Source organism: Zootermopsis nevadensis, unplaced genomic scaffold (genome assembly GCF_977971745.1).
Source record: "Zootermopsis nevadensis isolate Lab colony 2312 unplaced genomic scaffold, Znev_1.0 Znev_ptg000012l, whole genome shotgun sequence".
NCBI classification, from domain to species: domain Eukaryota; kingdom Metazoa; phylum Arthropoda; class Insecta; order Blattodea; family Termopsidae; genus Zootermopsis; species Zootermopsis nevadensis.
The window spans coordinates 1325402-1353207 of record NW_028259144.1 but is presented as its reverse complement, the minus strand read 5'-3'; the positions used below and the strand labels follow the sequence as shown (position 1 = coordinate 1353207).

The window sequence follows — 27806 nt, the reverse complement described above, 5'->3', positions numbered from 1 at the left end:
TCTTGACTGGCTGAGTGTACCATTACCGTTTCGACCAAGATTCTAATACCTCTCTAAAAATTGGGTTTAAAAATTTATAAGAAACACAAATTACACTATAATATTATCACCAGTAAAATATTTAAACACATATTTAATATTATATGTTCAATAGACTGGCAAAATATCACGAGCCGCCACTGCGTTCTTTACAAGAAATTAACAACACAATAAGATTAGTAGAATCTGCTTCTTTATAAATACGAAAAATTACATTTATCAGATACAAAAATAAAACATAATTACATCACAAAGGCACGTGACTTCTTAAGAGTGACAGTTTTATGTTTCACACATTGTAACATTAAATACATAAATTAATAAATAAATAAACTAAAGCACTTCATAAATCACACGCTGGCATGGCAACACGACAGTCGTCTGTCACAATGTGTATCGTTCAGAAATGTTTCATTAAGTGTCAACAATATATTCATGAGGACTTAACGAAAATTACTGTTCACAAATCCATTGTTTCCGTCAGTTCAAGATTTAGAGTTTAGTATTTGGACGATCTAGCGCAGAAAGAAAATATCTGCCCCTTTGTTAAAAGTATAAAAATAATTCTATCTTGATAAATTCGTAGAAATTCTACAGCTTTGTTCGTATCTGATACGAATAATTGTATTAAAATTATTCTGTGCCGAACGGAGACGGGACAGAAAGTCTATAAAATGAAAGGCTACGGGGCTGTGCGACCAGGGTTCCTATTCCCGAAATAGAAAGGAATTTTTACTTTCGCCAGAATTGTAACCAAACCGGCGCTGGGACCCACCTAACCTCCTATTCAAGGGGACCGGGGCCTTCATTTATTTTCCCGTTTCATATTTCCCCTATTTCGTGTTAAATGTTCACACAGAAGACAATTCAGAAGTCATGCGAAGGCAAACATCTGAGACACTCCCGCACTGAGGGGAATCCCAAAGTTCCCTGTTCGACCCAAAATACTTCGCGTCATGAATCTTGCGCATGCGTATTGCTGCTATGACTGTGGCGAGACGCCGGCTTCCTGTTAGCGGTGGAACAAGTTCTGAGACAGCAACATCGGGGTCCCTGTACCCCAGAACCGTCCTCTTCCTTCTTGTATTTAACACGTCGGTTTTGGAACCAGATCTTAACCTGCAAGCAAACCGAGTGTTATCACTAGTTTCCGGCAAAAGCCATTACTCTGAAAATTCCATTCATAAATTGAACGCGTATTTTGTGCCAACATTTCTGCATTACGGAATCTTTGCAACTAATTGACTGACACGCCCTAGAGGCGTGGGAGGTACATCTCCACACTTCTTTACCTTGGCAACAAGGAATGAGTTAGCGATACCCAATAGACAGGAGACCGGGTTCATCAAATGTAATTGACGGTCTTTATAATTATCGATGTATTTGTAATTTTTGAACAGAAAATTATATAAAATTTGCTTTCATGTTCGTAAACTCGGGGCTTTAGTCAAAATACAGGAGCCCGGACTGCTAATTACGTGGTAATACTTATTTATTTTGCTACTAAAAACCTAAAAGGACATTTTTGAGACTCTCCTCCGGGCTTATGGGGCAAACAGCAAAGTATGAGACGCACCTGTTTCTCCGAGAGCCTGAGGCAAGACGCGATCTCAATTCTGCGCAGGCGCGACAAATACATGTTGGCGGCGAACTCTCGCTCCAGCTCCAGGAGCTGAGTGCTCGTGAAAGCCGTGCGTATACGTTTGCACGAGCCGCCACTGTTCGACTTCTGGCGAGCCAACACGGGGCTCGGGCTGCGACTCGTTGTGGTCGCGCCGCCACTGATCGGCGAGCATGACGTCACCTGCGTCTCTGCAATAGGCGAATGCGTGTTTAACGACGGTAATAATTCAACACCAATTAAGTACGAAAGAAACAAACAGGATAGAATTTCAAACAAAGTTTCTGCTCACCTGGTGGAGTGTTGTGTGACGTCGCCGTGACTTCGTGGGGCCTCGTCATCGGTCTGACGACGCTGGTGACATTGCAGTACAGGGGGTACCCTGAGGGGAACCCCACTTTTGGGGCCCCGTACACAGGCGGACGGGGCAGACCCAAAGAGAACAGGTAGCTGCTGAACGGTGGTGTCGCCGCTGGGGGTAACGCAGGCACCCCTTGGGGGCACTGCCTGGTGGGAACGGGGGATGGATTGCCGATCAAAGAATCCACTAGGAAGGACCGAGACATCATGCTGTCTACTCTGCTGCCATCGTGGGTTTAATCCGGAAAAATGGTCGCAAGTTATCCAGCTCGACTTTTCGCTGGTGTCGGCTATTTCGAGGTTTTCCAGACGCTTTTCAAGAAAAAAAAATTAAACAGAATACAGCCGTTTCATCCCACACAATTCAATTTTACCCCTAGTAGCCATCACAACGAGATCACAAGAATCTGCAGTGTCAAGCGGACAGGTCTAATCTCATTACACAATGACGCAGCGAAGTTCTCTGAACTCGTACGCGATTAATTTCTCCTGTACGAGAATGTTCGAAGTTCCCGCTACTTCCCGACACTTAAATACTTCTTCCCGGGGCAGAAAGCATTTTTGGTCATTCTTACGTGAGGAAAATTATTTGTATCAATAAGTTTTTAAAGTGGCGCTGTAAATTGTCCTTATATTTCGTGTTCAAAACAATTAATTTAATATACGATGAATTTTTAATATCGCGTAACTTTCTTCCAGTGTGCTGGTCCACGGGCGTAGAAAATCTTCTATTAAAAAATATTTTTCGCTTGGATTCTCCTCAGATTGTCACAAAACACAATTTAAATATTTTTTTCACAGTCAGTGTTCCTAAAACGTGGAATGCATTACCTGTAAACCTGTCTCATCTGGGAATAGTATTCACAGAATTCGTGTCCGATTTTAAAAGAACGCATCACAGTTCTGGGCACGGGCAATCTGGGATAATATACACTTAAAAAATTTATTTTAGAGTCGACTGTTTTTTGTTTTAAGTATCTCGATTGCGTTGACACTCTCCCACTTCACATATACGGTTCTCACAATGTAATTACACGCCGGATATTGTTAACAGTTTGTCCACTTCGTTTCCATAACAACGCAAAATACAGTGACATCTCTTGAGGTACACTGGAACGATTTGGTCAGCGGCCAGCTGTTTCCATCCACTGCATGAAACATACTGAGGGTCCATTTAACCCCTCGAAGGCACCCTTCTGTAGCTGCACCCCCTTCCTTGTCCCCCCCTCAAAACAGGTAACCAATACCCACCATCATATCCCCTCCACTTTGTAATTGCCCTTAAACACGGGGTCCCATATTTAATGGCGGACTTTCATTGTCTATCAACACTACTAACTTATGAATAAGATCATTAATTTTACGAAACGGCTATGACGAGTCAATCTGAAGGTACGTACAAAGCAGAGAACCGCTGTAACTTACTTAGTGCATGCCAAATTAGTCAGTTTATTGGCCGGAAAAACGAACAAATACCACAAAGAAAAGATAAGTTTCGGCTTGTAAGGTTTAAGTATGTTTCGCTTTTGTAAACATGTAAGATACGAAATAATAAATTAATAACAAATCATCTCAATATGTTCCAAAAGTAAGTTTCTTAGGAAAGGAAAACAAAACAAATATTTTACAGTCTTATTTGAGGCAGAACAACTGAGGAAACATTCGAGCAGTTTACACTTTAACTGTAAGTAATCTTTGTCCTTTCAAGTTCTTAATTAAATTAAAATATGTAACATTTATATCGGGGTCACAGTGGCAGCTCGGTCTGAGGCGCGGGCCTTGTGCCGCTTGGTCGCTGGGACCGTGGGTTCGAATCCCACTCAAGCCATGAATGTTTGTCCTGTGTACAGGTAGAGGCCTTGCGACGGGCCGATCCCTCGTCCAAGGAGTCCTACGAAGAGTTGGGACCCGCAGTGCTCAGGAACTTGAAGAACGTGTCGTCCCAGTAACAATTATATCGGACACAACTGGCTCAGGACATTGTCTCACGGCGGACTTTAGTATTCGACGCTGAAACGTCGAGAAGTGTTACCAGACAAGTTAACAGTTCGGAAAAAAAATATCCTAGATCTGAGGTTCTCAGGGCGGTGTAGACGTCGATGCTGGTGTTCTGGATTGTAGATAGCCAGCGTTTCGGATAAACATAATGCCTCCATCTTCAGGTCCTCAGTCACACGGTGTTATTACGCAGAAAACCAACATTACGAATTCGAGGTCAGAGTTCAATATTCTTCGCAGTCGCGCCTTGCAAGAGAAACATTTGCCTGCCGTTCACGAGATTTAATGACAAGCTCTTCCTAATGAGAGACGCGGGTTTATACGTCTGAGGTAATTCGGTGCTGACAGTGGTAATGTTTATATCTCTATACGTACTTGACTGAAGGAGTTATTTTAAATATGATGTGAAATAATCTGGACTGCGTGTTTCATCAGTGTTGGTAGACCTTTTAGTTACACGCAGCCAGATACCAAATGCTAATAAAGTCACTGTCCATTCTAATAAACGTGAATATTCTCTCTTTTTGAAGTTCAGTATTCCACAGCGAAATTGTAATAAAAATTCCGTTTGAAAACGCAATACAGAACAGCCATTGCATACATTAAATTTTAAAGCTTATCACCCACCTGAGCTTAATTATTTTTTTATCAAAGCTCCCTGTAACTTTCTCATTCATCTGTCGTTTCAAAATTTAAATGCGATGTTGAAGACATTTTCAATTACGGTGTATAATGTATGCGGTCATTACTGGTCCCTGCTACGTAACTGGGACCCTCCAAATTAGAATAATAAAAGTAAGCAGAAGTTGGGGATGGGGGGGGGGGGGGGCTGAGAGTGTCAGCTTTCTGATTGGTTGGAGTGGGCTTGAATTATAAAGTGGGCGTATCTCTCTTGTACCCTACAACCCTTCATAACCCTCAGGGCACGAGACTTATGTGACGTCATATGTGAGAGCTATATTCGAAGGATTCATGGGAAAATGAAGGTGTGTGTGTGTTCTGCGTTCGAAATACACGCGTAATTGTAATTCCGAATCAGTTTCTTAGTTTATTAAAAGGACTTCTATCAACTACAGTCGTTGCGTGTTTGGTTGTCGATTATAAGGGCTTGGGCAGACAAAATAAATTTCGGTTCACTTTAGTGAAATTCCAACAGAACTCATCCACAAAGTTTAGAATATCTGGAATACAGAAGGAAAGAGACCACTTACAAGACCTAGAGGTGAATGGGAAGATTTTCTTAAAACGAACCTTGCTGAAATTGGGTAGGACGTGGTTGATTCTTCTGGCTTCTGGTTTAGAAGAACTCCCGGATTCTGGTTTTGAAGAACTCCCGGATTCTGGTATTGAAAAACTCCCAGATTCTGGTATTGAAGAACTCCCGGATTCTGGTATTGAAGAACTCCCGGATTCTGGTATTGAAGAATTCCCGGATTCCATAAAGGATGGGAGATTTCTTGACTACCTGAGCGTACTTTATTTCAGCTCCTCAAGAGCAATACTCTGCTTCATGGAGTTGTGGATCAATACCAGGGAGGTGGCAATCCCAGTGGTAAACATCACACTTTTACACCCAGGCAATTGGCAGGTGTGTCCTCCCAGCAGAGTAGCAACTACTACTAAGAATTTCATGTCCTCCCTCAACCGCGTGTATCGGGCGCCTGTCAATAGGAATCAAGTACCAGCAGATCGTGGCGCGGCCCCCGCCAAGTGACAGCAGCAATTACAGGATTACGAAAGGCTTTGTGTCCTCTCAGGTGGAGACTACGGAAGGTTTTGTTCATGGAAACTGTACCAGGTATGAGAACGCTTCAGAATGGCTACGGAACCAAATTTCGGATGCATAAATCCGCTTTTATTATCAGCATAAAAATATGACAGATACCTTCTTTTTTGGATGGAACATGCTGTCCTCATTTTCAGGGAATGCCTATTACAAAGATCAATCGGTTAATACTATTTAAGTTTGTTCTGAGGCACAAAATGCACATTCAGAAGGATATTAAAGTAGGCGGTATATATAGTAACCATTAAGATTTAAACGGTTAAGAATGAGAAACGTGTGGATGTGACACACAGCACGCCGTAAGTAACTTCAAATTAATAAACAGGGAGACGTTTCCAGAACGCTAAATGTGTGATGGTCATTAGGACTATTCATTCGCTAGCGACATACGCAAAGATACGTTTATAACAGCATTAATTTCGTCACAAAACATCACTAAACGCCCGTTAGCTTAAAGCGGAGCGCTCTTAATAATAAACTGCGCGATCTGAAAACAATTGAATCGCTTCGCCCGTGTCGGTGATTCACTTCCAACATGTAATTGCAGCTGAAACGATTCGGTTGCGTGCAAACTGGTTGTTACAAAACAGTTCAGAGTAAAACGCCTCCTGTCGCTTTAATGACGTCATTAATTACCCTTTGCTCTCCTGTTTTCTCCCTTTCGCAAAAAATTGATTTTCGCGGAATAAAATATAATTATTGCATTGACGGGCATTTATGCAAATTTCATGGGCCCTCGAATAAAATGGAAGCAGAAACTTCCAAAAGTTAAATTTTTTACATATCAGACACACAAAATATGATAAAAATTTATTTTCGTACTTTTAAGTTCATCTAGATGATATTTAAGAATTCAGTCCGTACCGCGAAGAAAACACAACGCCTCACCATTACAAAGATCAGTTTGTTAACGCTGTTTAAGGACATAATCGCTGTTTACAGTGAGAATTAAGCTAACTCCAAAAATACAAACTGCAGATCTTAAAATAAGAAGAATGTGAAACAGAATTACCTTCTATTTCAACGAAATATGCTTACATAATATATTTGTTTTTAACGACAATACCGTTCTTTTTCCGTTTTAAAAAATTCGCATTAAACACGTATGTGGATTTCCGTCCGATTCTGAGGAAGTAAATTGGCTTTATTACGAGGAAGCTGTGCTCCTCGCCAGAGGCACTGCAGTTACCATCCGGCTGGATAACAGGATTCAATAAGAGCGAATCGTTTCTCTGCGCTAAGCCAATTGCTTGTTTCAGTCCCCCGTGGGCACATGACAGAGAGGGTTTATCCACCGCTAACTCGGGATGAAAGAGTCCATTTTAATTTCAGAGACGAACGAGATTAGCAACGTTTCGCTTATTCAGTTAATAAATTAATAACTGGACTAGCATACTGACCAGTAAAATGTTACGTAGTTTCAAAGGAACAAGTCATTTGTTATTTTAACCCATAAAATTTTCTTGCTGTGAAATTGGTTGTTAATAATTAGTCAAATAACATCAGAAGTTTAAAATAATTTTTCTGTTTTGCGCCATCTTGTTGAGCGTGAATTATTAAAATGAGAGGAAATACAATTTTCAAAACCGTTTAAAAAGTAACAGAAAGAACTTGTCTGTCCCCTGGAGATTATGACGTTGAACCATATTTATATTGAAATTATTTTTCACAAGAAACGGGATTATTATATGCGTTTTACAATACGTTCCCAATTCTTAATGTTACTACCACTAATTGTTATACATTCACATTGTCACTGATATAACAATGAGAAGGATACGAGTACGAGTTTAAATTGGTATTAAAGTCTTTCCTACGTTTCAGTGCTGGGACGCATTGTCGATTAGCGACAATCTGAGCGTGCGCTGAGCGGCCACCGGACTTCCGGTCTCGTGGCGCGATGCGACGCAATAATAATAATAATGTTTTGGTGGCGCGGCAAATTATGCTTCTAGCATGTGTGTGGGTCGCTTCGGTCATAGAGGGGGCAGTGGACCAAGTTAAGCGTATCTTCCTACAGACAGGGGAGGATAGCCCAGATAAAACATTAACCTTTCATGCTCAATTTTATTTTGCTGAAATAAAAAGTGTGCACGTACTGAGCTTAAATTTTCAAAGGGACTGAAAGATAAGACAGAGACCTTATTTTTTTCCAATATTTTCCGAAATCGTGAATCCTTGACGTGCTTCCTACAAATCTAAAAAAAAAAAAAAAATCCTCTTTGCAATATGACTTTTGTTGCAAATAGTTTTTTAACTGAATAAAAATTTTCTTGGATATTATCCATCGTCTAGTAAATATAAAACGTAAAACGACGTTTCGGAGATGGGACTCTATCTCCGTCTTCAGGTTCCTACACAGTTGGGCCCACTAGATAGAGCTAATCCCTATCTCCGGAGTCCCATCTCCGAAACGTCGTTTTACGTTTTACATTTACTAGACGATGGATAATATCCAAGAAAATGTTTATTCAATTCACTCTTCACCATCGTCAAGAAGTTTTAGATTTGATATAGTTTTTTAACAATCAATTTTGGCTGGATAATTTCAAGATTATGCCTTAAATCCCATTAGGAAAGAAAGGTTCAGATTGGGAAGGAGTAGTAAGAAAGCACATAGATGTTTCATCACATTGATATATTACAATTTTCTGAGCCATCTTTGTAACAATTTTACAAAGCTATCACAATGTTACATCATACGAACATCTGCATCTCCCTTTCATATTTGCTAGGACGCTGGATTCATTGGTCGATTCTGTGAACGAACACATCTCAGCTCGGAAATACGTCCAGAAAACAATAATAATTCTGTAACGTAACGTCCACTTGCGTTAATTTAAAAATGCAGGATATTGAAGTGGTGTTATTATAAAAACAGAATGTCTAACAAACACATAGATTTTTCGTCGATCTTAATGTGCCAAGTCTACTTTTAAAATTACTTGTCTGATGCTTCGTAATGAAGAACAGTAAATATAAAGTACGTTTTACTTTATTTATTACTGCAAACTATCAAAGATCTACCCTCTAAATTATAACCAATATAGGCCTATTATAGGCTAAATTAATATATTAAAACGTCCGCTTACCGAATGGGAAAATATCTTCGTAAGATCTTTATTTCCTAAACTTAACTTCACATAATTGGCGTGTAAGAAACACGTGTTTATTCCGGTGGCTTGCCTCACAATTTCCCCCCCCCCCCCCAACAATTCCAATTTTCAAAATACTGAAAAATAAACCGTCAATTTCTGTTTCCGATTAATTTATCCAAAGCCCAAAATGAATCGTCATCCGAGCGGAGATGCGAAGGTAGACAGTAGTAAACAAATGAGCATCTTCTTCACCATCAGCACCGCCTTCACACAAGAAGACAACACCGGTACAACACGGCACAACACAACACGACATAATGAGTTGGGAGAGGGGTGGATTTCGCCCTCGATGCCCCACTCACTCCCACACATGTGTACTTTTAGTGTGTTTTAAAGCGAAAGACCAAATTTCTGCCTTTTCGAGGCCTTGCCCTCTATTCAGCATAAACAAATTTAAAAAATAATATAAAACATTTTCCTTTACAAAAAGCATATATATATATATATATATAGTACATTATTACAAGCACAATAATGCAATGAAACAGAGGAGTTTGCGTCTCGCTTGCAACTGGAATACGTGTTTCTCAACTGTCGTATGTTATTAACTAATTTTTAAATTTTTCCATTATAAACAAGATAATAAAACATTAGGATCTCAGCCAAAGACGTTTAACGCTGTGATTAGTAAACTGAAACTTGCTGATTAGTAAGATGTCCGAATCAGATAATAATTAACTCGAAAGAAAATAGAATATTAACGGGTTTCAACAATTACCGTGGAAGCAAGACGCATCAGCGTGCCATCTGTTGGCAATGTCCCCTAACCACTCTGAACGTGGCGCGTGGAACGGAGATACAGTTTGGTGCATAGTTTTTACATCATTGGTCACCAAGGCCGGGATATCAGACACAGCATAAGCTGGCAATGTCTGATATCCCGATCTGTCATATACGTAGTATTCGGAGCAGTTGTGCCAAACTCTTGAGAGTTTATTTCCCTTCTTCAAGATCGAAATTTCTCTACGCTCTCAACAAACGGTATATAAATATATACTGTAAGCTATTTATTATATTATTATTTATTGTTCTGTCTGACGACAGGTCCATATGAACAGCATCCTTCCATCCTCTTCTCGGACTGGGACCTGTTCATATACGTTCTTGGCAGATGATCCAGAAGTGGTTTGCCATTGCCTTCTTCTGTGTGTGAATGGAGTAATTGTTGGGATGCCACGGAGGAAAACTCCGTGTTGCCTAGACCACGGCCTTGCCCAACACAAGTTATAAATTCGAACCCGAGACCCCCAGGATTACAAGGCCAGCGTTCTAACCGCTAGATCACTACGAATACATATTTCCATATGCCATCTCAGAAACAGTACCGTTTGGAATATTGCTTAATAATTTCGATAAAAGGGGAGTACCGCGGATACAGGTCTAGTGAAACGGCTTGATGTTTGTCTGGAGTCACACTTCTGTTTGGATAAACCATAGACCACAACTGTCTTCGTTATATACTGCTCAATATATCTGGACGGGGACAGGTAATACGAAAATAAAAAATTGAACACAACATTTCAACAAAATCTCGGAGAATGTACGACCTTTGTGTTGTCAGAGGGTTGCCTGGGATATCGCAGAGTATAATGATACATTGTTGTGAGCATTTAACTTTTTTTTAAGACACTGTGGGATATGTTAAAGTTGGCAATGACTAGCAATGCTCTCTGCAACGTGCCATCTTTACAATAAAAATATTCCCCTCAGCCTGACACAACTGCTCGACCCTGTCTGTGACTGTTTTACAAATATACAGATATATATTTTACGAGTAGAAGTAGTCTTGACATTAAAGTTTATAAAATACAAGCGACTATATCATTTTCAAGCGTGTGTGTGGTCCTATGACCCAACAATGGCATCAGAAAATCTATATTAGAATATATAATCTTTAAAATCGAAAATATATTTATACAAACTTTATTTTCAGTTCCATACCCGCAACTGGTGACAGTGTTGACAACATTCACGCAAGAAAACACTCGAATTCCTTATCCCTGTCGTGCTTTTCGAGGATCGAAAAATAGACTCTCGGGGGGGAGGGGGGGATGTTACACAATTTCTGACAGACACGTAGTCGACAATAATCATAATAATAACACACGGGGTGTATATATATATATTGTATGTACACTCTTTACGTTGCATTAGGTCCACTGTCACATTGTTATTCATGGACTTTCGATGCATGTTTGCCAACAGGTAACGTCTCTTACAAAATTTCCCACGGGTAAAACGTTATAAACCAAAATACTGTAATTCTTGTAATCACTTCTATAACTCAGAAAAATAAAACAGGAAGTCGTAATATTGTTCTATAGTAGGAGATGTTTACTGGTAGGTTCGTTGTTTTAAACTTTTAATTACTGATTAAGCAAACTTATGAGAATTGTAACAGGGAATCTGTAAGTGCGATCTATCGAGTATCTTATTCTGTCCATATCATTGCGCTTATATATTAACGGTGAGCTGGGTTATAGCCTTCAGCATGCCGCAAGCAAATATAAACTAAATACCCATATTATTTACAAATACATTCAACATTTCCATTCTATTTGTCCCACTTAATGTTCCGAAACTTCAAACACAAATGGCAATGTTGGCTCCTTCGATCTCATACGACAGAGGAAAATCTAACCTTTCTCTCAAGACGCCTCTTTTCTAAATTATCCTGAGAATTATCACACCTGACAAATATTCTTGGCGTTTTCATTTTCACGGTCTGCGAATCCAGATTGAAATTCATTCACAGGTCACAGACTATATGACACTTCACAAGCCCAAATTTTACGTCATAGTGACAATTCAAATGGCATGTGATTACAAAATTCTGACTCTCGTATTTTATAATTATTTCATTTAACAACTGTTTCAAAACTGCAATTTGCGGCCTCAGCTGTTTGTAAACTCGGCTTGTTTATCTGCGATATCTGAATTACACAGTGCGAAGATTATGACGTCACGTCCGATTCCAGTGCCTCGTACCGCTCGTCAACACTCAAACCGTCGCAGATTTCACCCTAAATATAAATTAAATTTAAATATCCAATAATTTAATTAAATTCTGCATCATTAGTTATCACGTTACGTGCGCAAGAAAAGATTAGTTGAATAAAATTTTTATTTCGTGTAGAAGTAGCCAGAATATGTTTGATAACATTACGTTACTGTTATTTTAAAGTTTGTTAGATAATCACTAACTAATATAAGTCGAGACGAGTCCGCAGTGGAATAAATCCGAGGATATTACTACAGCGTAAAAATTCTCAGACTGACGACATCGCACAAATACCATTACGACTTTCCCTTCATAAATTACAAAACCGAATTCATTAATTATTTCATCTTGCACATTGTACATTAACGCTAAACCTACGGAGTCTATATAATTGATTTGTTGCATGATATAAGATACAGACGGTCACTTTAATTCCTTTTCTAACCAGTCTATTATAAAAATCTAATTAAGCATTCCTTCATTAAATCCTACAATTCTGTTTTATTTGGTCCTCTCTTTATAAATTACTCCCTAAATATTCACCATCAATTTTTTTCTATTACATTCAATAATAAACTAGATCTATTTAATGCACAATTTGGTCAGTAATACCAACTGCTATTGTATTAATTCTCTTTTATGTTTGATTGACACACGAATTAGAGTACGACACGGCTAGATAAATTATCTACAGAATGGTCCGTAATTCCTTCGGTCCCCAGAAATATTAACTGGTTACAGAGTGATCACTCTTTAGTAGACCAAGTTTTCTACTCGAACTACGGGTCCTTCAGTAAAACAATTAAGCCCCTAATTCACTAGCTCACACACACACACACACACTCTAATACAACACTGGAACAAATCAGAACTATTACGCTTACAATCTTGGTGTTTCAGCATGATTGATATCAGAAATCCCTACAGGCGAGATTTCCTATACTTCAGAATACTACTATGTACTTTATGTACGTCACAAGATATGTACACATCGTCGGAATTTTAATATATTTCTTTAAATGCACCAATTTAGTCAAAAATTTCCATAATTTCATATAAACTCGTGCATTCGTACACTTCTAACGTGCAGAAACTCTAATGGATGCTACGGGCTTTCAAATTCTGCACTGACCATAATGAGGGAATTATGTACAGACATAACAGTAAATTTACCGCAAAGATGTTTAACTGTAAACATCTTAAATGAGATACATATGGGTACAGTTCTTAGACGGAAACCAAAGATCACTACACTCAGTTTACGTCACGTAAAATTCTACACTTTCGATGAAAGACAGCAGGAAGAGATGTTGAACAGAAAATTTAAAAAAAAAGTCCTTTCGTTGTTCGCTTGTTTCTGCGATAAAACATTTCATAGACAAACCTTTCACAATTGTAGCCACGAACAAGACGCATTGTTGCGTAGCCAGCGACGCGGTGAGAAACGAGGAACTGGGCAACTAACTGACAGGCGGTAGCAGTTCCCAGATATTCCGTAAGATGGCACCGAATTTAAAACACTAAAATTCGTTTAATAACGAAACATTTTATTTGAAATTTCAAGGTCATCAGTATCTGAAACGCGTACAATCAAATCGCGAACCTCTATTCCATTATCAGATGTAAATAATAAACCAATCCGCAAATTATCTTCCGAAAAAGTACGAAAGTTTGAGAGCTGTAATCTTCAAACGTAAAAATTATTTGTAGCCAAAAGCCACGAGGTCTGACAATGAAGGAACACTTATAAATACAAAAACACATGAATAATATATTACGGCCATTTCTAATTTCTGTAGAACATGCCGTTGCAATTAAATAGAACAATTAGGTTTTAATTGGCTACTCCCGTAGTTTTTCTAAACGAAATTTCAGCTCCTAAAAGCGGTATAATTTCAGAATTACCAACAAATTGACACTAACTACCCACTGGAAGAATAAGACTCAGAGCACAAGCCGATAAAGCATAATCACACTGCAGTGTCCTCTACGAGTAAGGTCGGCCGAGGGCCCGGGCCCCTGTCCTACTTATACCGGATAAATAAAGGACACGCTAACAATTGACAACAAAAGAACGTGACAGTAACAATCAACAGCAGCGCCAACACAGAGTAGACGACAGCGAGGTGAACTAGTGCAAACAGGTACAGCGTCTTGTGGCACCATCTGTTGGGTTCGAACAGCGTCGGCTCGTACTCGGGCCAGGCGATGTGGAGGACCCAGTAGTTCCCCAGCGCAAACCAAACGGCGAGGAAGAGGGACAGAGCCGCTGACACCACCCGCGTACCAGCAGATGGCGTTAGTGCGCCGTCGTCCATACTCGAGACGGGAGTTGTGAGGTCCAGGAGCTCGTAACGCCGCGACCTTATCTGTCTCCATAGCAACCACAGCATCTTGAGCGTGCCGAAACTTCCGCCTACCAGCATGTACACTGGAACGTGCGGCTCCACGGGGCAGTCCCGCAGAAACTGCACCCCTGCGACACATCGATATCTCGAATATATCGATCGGCAAAACGACAGTATTGCAACGTGAATCATGCGGTGGATTTCGGGATTTTGCAAGGAAAGTAATGCAATGTGAAAAGGACAATTATTCGGCTGGTTCTAATGAGACATTCCTGTAAAAAGCGACGTCTTGCACATATCGATAGTCGACACAGACAGAAATGCTTGCAGGACCAATAAATGCACGTTGATGAGCGGAATTGGAAATAAAAAAATGTGGAACACAATAGGACGCAAACGACGGGAGAGAAGGTCGATATTTCAGAAGCAAGGAGAGTGCATCATGAAGACGAAAATCATTGCGTGCATTACGACACAGGGCGCACGACAATCGACTTAAAACACAGAACTACATAACGCACACGAGGGGGGAAAAAACAGCTGATAAAATAAAAATAACGACGTGCTACTTAGCAGACGATAAACAGGGCAACATTCAAGAAAGATGCTGGATCTACAGGTAAAAGATAAATAATAAATAAAAAATACTCATCCACCGTCAACAAATGCTTCTCATTCGCATTTAATTTCGTCTAAATACGTGTTACTTCCAAGAATTGTTTCAGCTAGCTTTGTTTAGATTGTGTACGAGAGATATGCAGTAATAAATGCGTGTTGAGTTCCACGTCTTGTCCATATCGATGTATTTCAACACGCACTTCAAAAAACATCGATTCTCGATACACATGTTGCATCTAAAATATAAATATTTCCCTCTATAGCCCTAAAATTGCATTCGCGAAGATGAAAGATTGAGATTCTCAACTGACATCGATTAAACAAACTAAGTTAGCGAAAAGTGTTTATTTAATATAACTTAAATCTGCGTATTTCCTTATAGTGGCCTCAAAAAGAGAAAAGAATGCATTTAAATACTTCGTTAATCCAGTTTTAGGCTGTTTAATAGCCGAATTAGACTTAGAATTTCACCCAAAAAAGTCTTATTTGGACAAAAATAGTTTCCAATTTGATTAATGTATTTTTAGTAAGGACTCAGGCCCAGATAGTTTACCTAAAGTCCCCTAATAGCTCCGCCATCTTAAAATACTTGGCGACCCAGGGATTCAACAAAAACATTGCAGACGACATAAAACAATTGACACAATTCACTTTGATCAATTCAACACTAAATACAGGCAGACCATCCACAATACCATGCAGCATAAGCTAACGTAACACTCACCCATGATGAGCATTATCAACGGAAGTGACGTCAGACACACCAGCGCCACTGTGACCACAACTGAAACAAACGGGAAACATCTGAAGTCCACTCGGTTTTCGTTAAAAGCGTCATTGTTCTTGCGTTCTTCTTGAAAATAAATTCCTTCATTTAAATAATTACTTAGATAAGACTGCAAAAGAATAAGATCTACATGACCAAATGCAAAATTTCCCGCATAGACTGCGAAAAAACTTCCTTTACGAAATCAGAGTCAAAACAAAGTTTTTTATGAAATCTTAACTGTGACGAGTAACACGATAATTTCTTAAATAAAATGTTTCGACAGGAGTAATATAAATCACTGAATACACAGTCCAGTCTCTTCTATCTGCAGCTTCCAAGAACAGCACGTGTCAGATGAATCAGGTTTCACTGTAGATTCTTGTCGCAATTACATTTATGACAAACTCAATATCCGTGATCAGCAGCCTGTGAGCTCATTTTCCACTCACTGAATACTGCCTTTTTTCCCCATTAGAAATGATATAGAACAGAAGAGACAGTCGCGCATTCTGGTGTAGCTTCGAGGAGTCTCATCTCCCATTCCTTCTGTGTGCTCTTTGCCTTTTTACATCCATTAATCCTAGCTTACATAATATCTTCCGTTCATTCATTTGTCGAATGTTCACATCACGAAATAATAACAGCAAAGTAACGCACAGCGATACGTATTTTTCAGAAGCGTCTGTTATTGTCAATGGCTTCGAGGTTCATTTATTGCAGACACAAATCTATTGTTACAAAAGACAATCAGAATAAAGATATCACACTGCAAAAATACATCTTCAACATCGATAATTGTTTCAGTTAAGATAGCATATTTTTATGATTATCAAATCTAAAACTTCTTGACGATGGTGAAGAGTCAATTGAATAAAAATTTACTTGGATATTATCCATCGTCTAGTAAATATAAAACGTAAAACGACGTTTCGGAGATGGGACTCTATCTCCGGAGATAGGGATTAGCTCTATCCAGTGGGCCCAACTGTTTAGGAACCTGAAGACGGAGATAGAGTCCCATCTCCGAAACGTCGTTTTACGTTTTATATTTACTAGACGATGGATAATATCCAAGTAAATTTTTATTCAATATCTTTATGAGTTCAAATTTAAACTTATAAAACATAAAAACGAGGGTTCGAACGTGTGACCACTTCTTTCAAGAGCTTTCTCGACTAGAAGTTTGAAAAAAAATAGGCGTATTAACTTTCCTGCTTCTCCAATGTCTCTCAGTTCGCATTAAGTAACTCAAGAACAGCTAAATAGATCCTCATAAAATTTTATAGACGGCAGTTTTGCTAAATTTTGTCGACATATTCCAATTTGGGTTAAAATCGGACAGAAATTATGGTAACTTTACACGAAGAATTGCACGAGCGAGAATGAAATTGTGTGGGGAATCCCCAGGCCACCTCGGCTACTACCATAGTCACTGGCGCAATCTGTAAAGATCGACAGCCGAAGTATGACGTACACACCGCAATTACTTCGCCATGCGTACGTTTCCTAACTTTCATTTTTGTGTTATCCTCCCGTGCTTTGCGTTAGGCTGATCCCCTACCCAAGGAACAGGCCACAGAGGATCTAATCCATGGCAGGTAAAGGATAAGAAAACGAAGAAGCTATTTGGTTAGCTACAACAGCTATTTATCGCCATCGGTGGACTAGTGGTTAGCGTGCTCGCCACTGGACCCAAGGTTCGCGGGTTCAATCCCCGGCCGAGGTCGATGGATTTTTAAGGGTGATGGAAGTTAAGCCGGCTGTCCTACGTCGTAGATTTACGGCATATAAAAGAACCTTACGAGATGTTTCGTAAGAAAAATTCAGCGGCCAAACTGTTAGATGGCTCTGGGGCTCTGGCAGTCATATCAGGATTGAGTAGAAATTGTGCAGAGTCAACCAAGAAACCTCCTGAAAGGAGGCGGCGAAAACCCACAACAACAGCAAAGCTATTTAGTCTGTCGGAAGATGAAAACGAATAAGAAATCAGAAACATAACACGTCATAAGGCAAAGCCGCTCACCTGTCTTGTACACGATACGTAGCGCCCGGCACACAAAGTCACAGGTTCCTGAAGCTTCCATGTTGGCGTCCTTCAGCTGAAAGACCACAGAACCGCAGGCAGTGAGCCCCATATCAGAGGTGAGTTTCGTGCGCTCACACAAATGGCGCCTGTCGTCAGCAGACACCTGCAGCAGCAACAGACGTTTCGGCCCATAAAATTACGACGTTTCGACATTGTTTCTACTCCAACTATCACGGGCTGCAATGAGGCCCGTCGTATTATTGCACACATTATTAATGGCGCTGAAGTCTGCGCGTGATAAACCTACCTGGCTGACATTACTGCTTGCTCGTCGAGATTCGACGTCTGTCCAGGAGGACGTGCCGCTGTATCCAAGGTTTATCTGAGCTCCCCTAGCAGACACGGACATTCTGTACGGGGAAAGGCTCCTAGTGAGGCTCTCTGTACCACGGGACGTGCCTGAGGAAAATCACAACACACCGTATTCATCTGATATAAAACGGCCTCTCAGCACTACGCTAACATTTCTAGACACCGCAGCCCTAAATCGAAATAATGCATCAAGACCATGAAGAATGAGCTCAAATTCCTTACACGCGTGTGTTTTGCCAACAACTTAAAACAATTTAAAATTACTCGCTCCCGGACTTAAGCATCACGACATGAAGCCTATGGCAGGACTGGAGGTAAAATAAACCCACGCAGGTGGAGACGATTATTCAAACCCCTCGCCCCACACTTCCATCTGCAACCTAAAAGCCGAGGAGGAGAGATGTGCGAAACGCCCAATCGATCGAGTCACGCGTCGTTAAGATGAAACCTAATAATTCGAAATTCAGTTCTGGAAGACTGGAATTTTGAGACTGATTTATACTGGCGAAGTAGACGAGGGTGTGCCACAGGGCGTGTCGTAAACACTGCAAAGGTTCTTCGCAGCGGGTCCCCTAACGCACGTTGTGACTCCTGAGGACGATAAATACAGCAAGAAATAGGAAACTGCTTACTCAATCCACGAGATAATTAGCTTGCCTGATAGGTATCAGGCACTTCCGAGTTTATTCTTGTGTTAATTATGAACATAAATAACCTTCGGGCTCTCTAAGCCACCTCGTTAGTAATGAACATAAATATTCAGCAAACTCTAAGATTGCCAATTTGTAATAGTAGTCTCGTTTTAAGAACAGGTAGTTTGTCACTTTCAAGTCCAGCAGTAAAATTATATATTGGCAGTTGGCAGTACTGACCTGGCAGCTCTGTGTCCAAGAAGCCAGGACCACGCTCCAAAGTGGCCTCTACTATTCCAGCAGCAGAGACGATGCTTCCCCGTGGACTCCTCCTACCTCCTCCTTCCAGTATCAGGCTTCCCCTTGCACTCCGGTTAAACGTTTCCGGAGTCAAGCTGTTTCTTGGACCCCGGTTTGAATCCGGAGTTATACTGTTTCTTGGACTCCGGTTTGAATCCGGAATCAAACTGTTTCTTGGACTCCGATTCGAATCCGGAATTAAACTGTTTCTTGGACTCCGGTTCGAATCCGGAATTAAACTGTTTCTTGGACTCCGGTTTGAATCCGGAATTAAACTGTTTCTTGGACTCCGGTTTGAATCCGGAATTAAACTGTTTCTTGGACTCCGGTTTGGATCCGGAATTAAACTGTTTCTTGGACTCCGGTTTGAATCCGGAATTAAACTGTTTCTTGGACTCCGGTTTGAATCCGGAATTAAACTGTTTCTTGGACTCCGGTTTGAATCCGGAATTAAACTGTTTCTTGGACTCCGGTTTGAATCCGGAATTAAACTGTTTCTTGGGCTTCGGTTCGAGTCCGGAATTAAACTGTTTCTTGGACTCCGGTTCGAATCCGGAATTAAACTGTTTCTTGGGCTTCGATTCTGATCGGGGATCAAACTGTTTCTGGGACTCGTCCTGGGCGTTTCCGGGACGAGACTGTGTCTGGGACTCCGGTTTGGTTCCGAGACGACATCGCCTCCGATACTGCCTCGCGGGCTTCTATTCGGGGAGACACCTCCGCCTTCGTACTCCGTTGTCGAGCTTCGGCTGTCAGAGGCTCCCACAGCAACACTCGCTCGACGTGCCCTCGCATTGGTATTGGTGCTGCCTCTTGTGGAGCGGGATGGAAGTGTCCCCCTCTGTGGAGAGCTCGCCGAACTGCTTCCAGCACTGCGAGACGCTCTGCGCCTTCGCGATGACGTCCGATGGAGCATTGTTGTGAAGTCTGAGACTAAAAATCACTGTCTCCTGCTAGACTCCAGCTCTCATCTGCAAACAAAACACAGCACGCAGTGAGTTTCAGCGTTCAAAGGCTAATATGTAACACCTGCTTTGGCAATCAACAATCCACAAATTGTATTTATGAATTAAGTAAGATTTTCAATATAAACAGCGATTACTTTCTTAAACATTATTAGTAAAATGATCGTTGTTTCCTTTGCGGTAGGAGCTAAATGTGTAAGTGTTATTTAGTGCGCTTGGCTTCAAAGGGCTAATCATGGTATCATTCAAAGCCAAATAAAGCCAGCCACTTACAGCGTCGTTAAACAAACCACAAATAAATAAACCAATAAGACAGGTGTTTATCCATAGCGTAAAATGTGTCAGCTGCTTCGAGCTTGGTTTGATTTCATTTCCCACAAATAAAATATTTCACCCCACATTTTTGTGGCGTTCTTGAGGAGTAAAGTGTTGTATCATCACATACAGTTATCTCCTTGACGCTAAGAATACATACAAATTTCTCTACATCGCCATCTTAACATCTGAATCTCCATTTTCGATACCGAAGATCTTCTTTAATTATTGTGTAAGGATCTCCCATTAGACCCAGAGTATATTTCCGGTCTGGTCACAGGAATCACTTCCGGATTAGTTAAGTGCGGTTCAGATCTTCAAGAGATCGATTTCTCAGGGTCGTCGCAGGGGGCGGACCAGTCGGTTAATCAGGGCTCTGGGATGTAGACAACACAGCTAATTAATATCCGCCGTGAACACTGTTAGCTACTCGCAACACCGAACGGCCGCAAATCCAAAAAACTGAATTTTTTTATCTAAGCAATCAGTTTTAGTGTTCATTCCACCCCCACAACAACAAAAAAACCAATTACTCTTTTCTCACAAGCCTAAATTTCTATGGTTTGATAAATCAAACTAACCACGTAACTGTTGTCACTCTCGAATATCTGAACTTTGCCAATTTTCAAACAAATGACTGCTTTTACCAGTCGTTATGACGTCAGATATAAGTTCCTTCCGGAAAGTCTTTCCTACAGTTCACTGGAACTGAATTGGATCTGCGGATTTATAAATCGACTGCATTTACCAGAGACGTATACTCTTTCAGGCTTAAGTAAGAGAAATTGAACAATCAAATTGGCCGGTAAGTCCCTCATTGAATTACCCACGGAAAGAACTTTAAAGTTCAGAAGCAGAAGAACGAAAGTTGAGGCAACAGGCGTAGGATCACTGAGGGCAAATAAGGCGAGACACCCTGTACGCTCTCGCGTTTTCCACCAGTCACCGAACATTGCAAAGCAAATACGCCGACTTGAAGCAAGCCACTGTCTCCGAGCGAGTCCCAAGAACTTCTCATAATGCTCACCCGTTACGTCCTCCGAAATTCCGGCGTCTGAGGCCGAGCGAAGTTAATGAACTGGTTCGAACCACGTCACTTCCGGACATATCAGATCCCTTCCCAAGACCCATTGCCCTCCGATTCCTGGAACACTTCATTTTCTTTCCATCCCATTCCCGAAGGAGAAAAGCTACAGTGCAAACCATCTCCTGCCTGTGATGGTTACGTTATTACAGCGGCTTTCAAATAAAAATAAATGACCGTATTCACATTTATAAACAGGAAATTTTTGCCAAAATCAAATTTATAAAACAAAATTTCGTGCCTATCAGAGTTATATACCCAGCCCATAGTAGGCTCATGGAAGTTACCGCCCAAATAATACAATTATCAGTTTTAAAAAAACATGCAATTCACAGTTGGTGGCAAATTTAAAAAAAAAAAAATTCGCATCATCTTGGTGCTCTGGAAATCGGGGCGGATAGAACAACTTTTGGAATTGGGGGGGGGGGGGGGGGGGAGGCACAAGAAGAAACTTTTTATTCGCGCAAATGAAAATGACTAAATCTGCTTCAAAGAACGAAACAGAATTCGGGCCACAACGAAGTTCGATTCACAGAGACGCAACGTTTTGAATCTGGTAACGCAGCGGCCGCAGCTTAACGGGATTCGTTCTTTCACAAAAACTCGGATTTAATCAAGCAAATGCAATTCCGAGATTACAGAAAAGACATTGCTCGATTTCGATCACTGTTTGTGTGTGCGGCAGCTTCACAAGTGCCGTTCTATCCACAGATTTATTCCACTGGACCAGAAACATCCCGTTTCGTCTCACTCGTCCGAAATTCAATTTCTGTGCCCTCACTCGGCTCAAGGGACGAACTACCACCCTCAGCATTGATCCCTTCACAATCCAACCCCAACCCCCACAAATGGACACAACATTCGACAACATCCGATACAGCGACTCCAGCGCCAATCACGGCTATTCATGTCCTAGGCCTTATCCGACGTTCAGGAAGCACAACACGACTTACGGGAGTTTACTCTAGAACGCGCCCCTCGTACGAAGTCATATACGTAAGTGAAAGCAGCTAGTAAATATCCCGTAGAGCAGAATCTTCCTTGACACACCCGATAGTCGCTCAACTGATTAAGAAATTATCCGGCAGAATTAATAAACTAGAAATGCTTTAATCTGTAATGTGTGAAGGATAGAACGACAAAATTTTATGAGATGATAATGTTGCGTCATTATTGTGTTGAATATATACTTGCTCAATTTTACCAGTCAAATCACAATAAAATATTATTATTAAATGTTAAAATATTAAAATATTATTACAATTAACATTTAAATATTTAAAATATATTAAAATGATAGAGAGCATCATTTTAATATATTTTAAATATTTAAATGTTAATTGTAATAATATTTTGATATATTAAAATGATAGAGAGCATCATTTTAATATATTTTAAATATTTAAATGTTAATTGTAATAATATTTTAACATTTAATAATAATATTTTATTGTGATTTGACTGATAAATATATTAAAATGATGCTCTCTATCATTTTAATATATTTTAAATATTTAAATGTTAATTGTAATAATATTTTAACATTTAATAATAATATTTTATTGTGATTTGACTGATAAATATATTAAAATGATGCTCTCTATCATTTTAATATATTTTAAATATTTAAATGTTAATTGTAATAATATTTTAATATTTTAACATTTAATAATAATATTTTATTGTGATTTGACTGATAAATATATTAAAATGATGCTCTCTATCATTTTAATATATTTTAAATATTTAAATGTTAATTGTAATAATATTTTAACATTTAATAATAATATTTTATTGTGATTTGACTGATAAATATATTAAAATGATGCTCTCTATCATTTTAATATATTTTAAATATTTAAATGTTAATTGTAATAATATTTTAACATTTAATAATAATATTTTATTGTGATTTGACTGATAAATATATTAAAATGATGCTCTCTATCATTTTAATATATTTTAAATATTTAAATGTTAATTGTAATAATATTTTAACATTTAATAATAATATTTCATTGTGATTTGACTGATAAAATTGAGCAAGCAAGTAGACAAGATTTTATTTAATTTATACAAAACGTTTCACAAGTTAGGCAAATAAGATCTACACTTTGCTTCGCTGTGTAGGATTGATCTGAGATCGCATGATTTTCTGAACGCAAGACAAACTCCCATAAACGGCTGCGCCCCCAACAAAATAATATCGAATCCGCAGCATTTCTCACGCGAGAGACAGAAGAATAAGAATAATAATAAATAACTTGATCCGGCAGGTGCTGTTTATCAGAGCGTACACGATCCAGTAAGCAGTGAAAAAAGCACAGAAGCTCTGCACTAAATTCCATTGTTGTTTTGTTTTAACATGGCGGCTCTGCGTGTAACTATATGTCTGGAAATTTAATTAATTACCTGTGCGAAGCCTCAAAGTAAATCGACCATGAGTTATTAGTTCACTGCAGATTCATGGAGGAGGTCGGTGGTTGGGGGGGGAAGGGGAGAGGTGCAACAGCATCTGGCTTCCCAGATAATGGTCTGCCTGCTCAGCCGAGACGATAATGGGCAAACGCTGTCGACAACAAACACATTTACGGATCATGTAATTAACTAATTCAGTTTGTCGCTGAGAGACTATGCCGATAAATCGATTCAAATAAACTTCGTAAGTGATGGTTTGTTTGCATGGCCCAATGAAATGATACACAGATGTTACGATAGCTTTCTATCAGCGAAGATAAAAGGTCGAACTTATTAATCGCACCTGAGACATTTTTAAACGGTTGAAGCAGTTAAACGTGATTTTGAGTTTCAAATTACATCCTTCTAGAGAAATCCTGCAAAACCATGACCAAAACACAACCATCTTCAAGACACAGCTTCTCTGTTGAAGACTTCAGCACTTGAAGAACTCCCCTGCGTTTATAGAGAATGAGGGCTTATCACCGTCATAACAAAATTCTGATTCTGGGTCAGGTTAATCGAGTAAATTTTAATATTGTCCTTTTATCTCAAAGCCCAGTCTGCCAAACAATATATTCCCTTCAGATATTCCAAAACAAAATGTATAAATTTACATTCCCACACGATCTACATGTTCAGCCCATGTCATCCTCCCAAATCAAATTGTGCATATAGCGTTGTGTGACAAAGGCAGATCATAAATAAAGCTTATCACCACGTAATTGTCTCTTTCCTCTAATTACTTAGACTTTATAATTTTTATTTCTTTAAACACGTGAATGGGTTTTGACTTGGTTTCAAAACATGAGTGCAACAAGACATCTAAATTTGGTCTGGGGGCTCAAAATGTTATCACTCATCCACGTTAACTTGCTGAACTCCTGTAGACATCACATCAAAACACTTGGCTTTAAACCGAATGGTTTCCTAGCAACCAGTCCGTACAACCAAATTCTGTTTACATCTAACGCCATAAATGATAGTAAATCAATATCGCAAGCATCGGCTGAGCACTGAGCACTCAAGCCTCGTAGTCGCGGGGGCCTTGCTTCGACTATCGGAACGAACGCAGCTGTAACACAGGCGAGAACCGCTTCCTCCCGCATCCTTTCCAATTCAACATTCATAATCAGCCTTCCACTAGAATTCTGACAATAAATCATTTAACGATTCTTCGACATTATAAATTAAGCAGGTACACTGGTATCAAACGAGTTTACAAAACCACCACGAATAACAAATGGACATGGATTTGGAAGGTTCGAACGTAGCCCATTTAAGGTACACTCTTCCTGCATCAGAACGTAGTTACTGAGGAAAACAATTAAAATACTGAACTATGATAGTCGGCATCCCGACATCAATTCTGAACACCTCTACCGACACACCAGCTTCCTTGTCTTTCCGTGTTGTAGAATAATCGAATTACGCAGTCCAAAAAGCGTAATTAAACATTCTACGAAACAATACCTTAGATTATTATTATTTAGTGTTCTGTCTGACGACAGGTCCATATGAACAGGATCCTTCCATCCTTTTCTCTTCTCGGACTGGGACCTGTTCATATACGTTCTTGGCAGATGATCCAGAAGTGGTTTGCCATTGCCTTCTTCTGTGTGTGAATGGAGTAATTGTTGGGATGCCACGGAGGAAAACTCCGTGTTGCCTAGACCACGGCCTTGCCCAACACAAGTTATAAATCCGGGCACCGCCGGGAATCGAACCCGAGACCCCCAGGATTACAAGGCCAGCGTTCTAACCGCTAGACCACCGTGGCGTTAATACCTTAGATACAAACCCGTTTTTTACGTACTGCGTAGGCTTGTATGCCAGCCAGTGGCACTAGGCGACGAGTCTGATAGAAAAATTATCGTCTAACAAACCGCATCTTAGTCAGTAATTCCACCACCACTGAGATTCGATGTCCTTAAAAAAATTTGTTTGGGAAATTTCTCCTCCTCCGGATCTGTCTCTCTTCCTGACAGCAATTTCTAGTCGAATTATAAAACGTGTGCACTCAGTTTATCTGCAAGATTTAAATTAACTTAATTGGGTCTGGATTTGTCATTAGTAATTTCCGTTGCGCGTACAAAACGAGAAATCATCACGCGACTACACGAATCACTAAATGTGACCAGGAGCTCTAAGATACAACTGAAATGAAGGTTCTAACAGTCAGAGATGACGATACTTTCCTCACACAAATCACTGATGCCATTAACGGAATCTGCACTGTAAGACGCAACGCTCTAATTTCCCATAGACCTACGAGCTAACCTGCTTCTCTCTCGAGTTCGTAGACACTTTGCCAACAACCTCGGATCAATGCATCATCCAATAACCTAAGAATGCGGGCGATGAGCAGATTCCCTCGCGAGCCTACTTCTCGCTAATGTCAATTACACTAAGGTCTAACACTTCACGTGTCTAAGATTAACATTCACCCTTAATAACTTCCGTTAATAGGGGAAAGGGGGAGATGCCAGCCCCCTAAAATAAATTGAAGATAACACAAAAATTATATGTAAAGTTAAAAAAAAATTACATAAATGGGAATTTAGTCTGAAGAGCATAATTTTGAAGAATGAGATATGAAACATGTTCAACATAACAAAAATAAACTAGTAAGTGGTAACTGGGGTTCGTAGTGGCCTCGCGGTCTGAGGCGTGGGTCTTGTGCCGCTTGGTCGCTGGGACCGTGGGTTCGAATCCCACTCAAGCCATGGATGTTTTTCTGTGTTGTGCTGTCCTGTGTACAGGTAGAGGCCTTGCGACGGGCCGATCCCTCGTCCAAGGAGTCCTACCAAAATGTCTATAGATCGAGCCAACGAAAAGTTATTAGACACAGCCTAGTTTATAAACTGTGTACGCATCTAAGTCGTCTTAACGAACAAATTATTCATATCGCCTGGAAGGTTAAAGAACCACGCGATCTGTGTTTCAGGAAAAGCTGTGGCGATATACGTCAGAATGTCGGTATCCACGCCGCCGCGGTTTGCAAACAGTTTATCACTATTAAACCTTCAGAGAGAAAGGTGCAGCATATAGGGTGATAAAGACGCGTAGTTACGAATTATCAGTGCAACCTACATTAAAGTTAATTGCCATACATAGCATTCGATTTAATACGCGAATACGTGTCAGCTCGTTTGCGTCTCCTGGCAACGCCGACGCCTGTCTGAGTTTTAATCGAATTCCACCGTACTGACTGGCTGCATGCTAGATCAGAAGGCTTATTGCGTGTTGGATACGAACGGCTGAATGACCGTATGTCAGAGTGATTGAATTAATATCTATCAGCCCCAAATTAACGATTTGTTTTAATTCGTGACCTAAACATTACTTTATTTCTCTGTACTAAGTCAAGTCTAAGTTACTTGTCTATCCGCTCAAACTGCTTCACTCTTTCTATCACATTTTGTTAAGCAAACACCGAAGCTACTTCAAAGAAAAGAGTGGAGTACAAGATAAATAGAGAAAAAGAATAACAGACATAAAGAAGGAAATAAAGGAATGAAGAAACAAGACGAAAAAGGAAGGGAAAAAGAAATGGATAAAGAATCTAAGAAAGATAAGAGGAAAGAAATAAGCATAATTATGAAATAATGAGAGAAAACAAGGGACGAAGAGGGAGAGAGAAAGTTTGTTTCTGCGTCTCGTGTGATGTTCCACTCAGAATCTGGCTGCTTAATGTAACAAGTCGTCAGTCAGCATCTCCCGTCTCTTTCTTACATCTTCTTAATGGCGTTCCCTGAAGGATATTTACAGTCCCCGCTGCAGTTATGCATCACACAAAACACATTAATTACACGCTGCTGAATACGCGCCTAAGGATGGCGAATTAAAATCGTCCGTCACTTTTGAAATATTCTCTCGGCCGACAAAGAACAGCGGATAGGGCCGTCTACAGATGAAAATTTAACACCTTTCTCGATTTCCTCACCTTTGCAGCAT

At 39.9% G+C, this 27806-nt stretch overlaps 2 protein-coding genes across 6 annotated transcripts in view; both read right to left on the bottom strand.

The window, feature by feature from the left end:
* Positions 1 to 215: 215 nt before the first annotated feature.
* LOC110833327 (GS homeobox 1) lies at positions 216 to 3176 on the bottom strand. Of its 2 annotated transcripts, XM_022071259.2 has the most exons (4): positions 2852 to 3176; positions 1953 to 2332; positions 1616 to 1851; positions 216 to 1158 (listed from the first exon to the last, which is right to left on the bottom strand). In XM_022071259.2, the coding sequence occupies exons 2-4, from the start codon at positions 2227 to 2229 to the stop codon at positions 994 to 996; spliced, it is 678 nt and encodes a 225-aa protein (XP_021926951.2). In that variant the 5' UTR covers positions 2230 to 2332; positions 2852 to 3176; the 3' UTR covers positions 216 to 993. The 2 variants fall into 2 exon arrangements, with proteins under 2 accessions (XP_021926951.2, XP_021926952.2); XM_022071260.2 differs by lacking the exon at positions 2852 to 3176 and having other exon boundaries at positions 1953 to 2845.
* Positions 3177 to 8423: 5247 nt separating this feature from the next.
* The window catches only part of LOC110833316 (uncharacterized), a 171075-nt gene continuing 151692 nt past the window's right edge, over positions 8424 to 27806 (bottom strand). For all 4 annotated transcript variants that reach the window (XM_087348221.1, XM_022071231.2, XM_022071233.2 and 1 more), the window contains 5 exons: positions 18969 to 19999; positions 18032 to 18183; positions 17722 to 17887; positions 15654 to 15713; positions 8424 to 14439 (listed from right to left, as the gene is read on the bottom strand). In XM_087348221.1, the coding sequence (XP_087204347.1) occupies positions 13988 to 14439; positions 15654 to 15713; positions 17722 to 17887; positions 18032 to 18183; positions 18969 to 19944 (1806 nt within the window). In that variant the 5' untranslated portion in view covers positions 19945 to 19999 and the 3' untranslated portion in view covers positions 8424 to 13987. The remainder of the gene's footprint in view (positions 14440 to 15653; positions 15714 to 17721; positions 17888 to 18031; positions 18184 to 18968; positions 20000 to 27806) is intronic.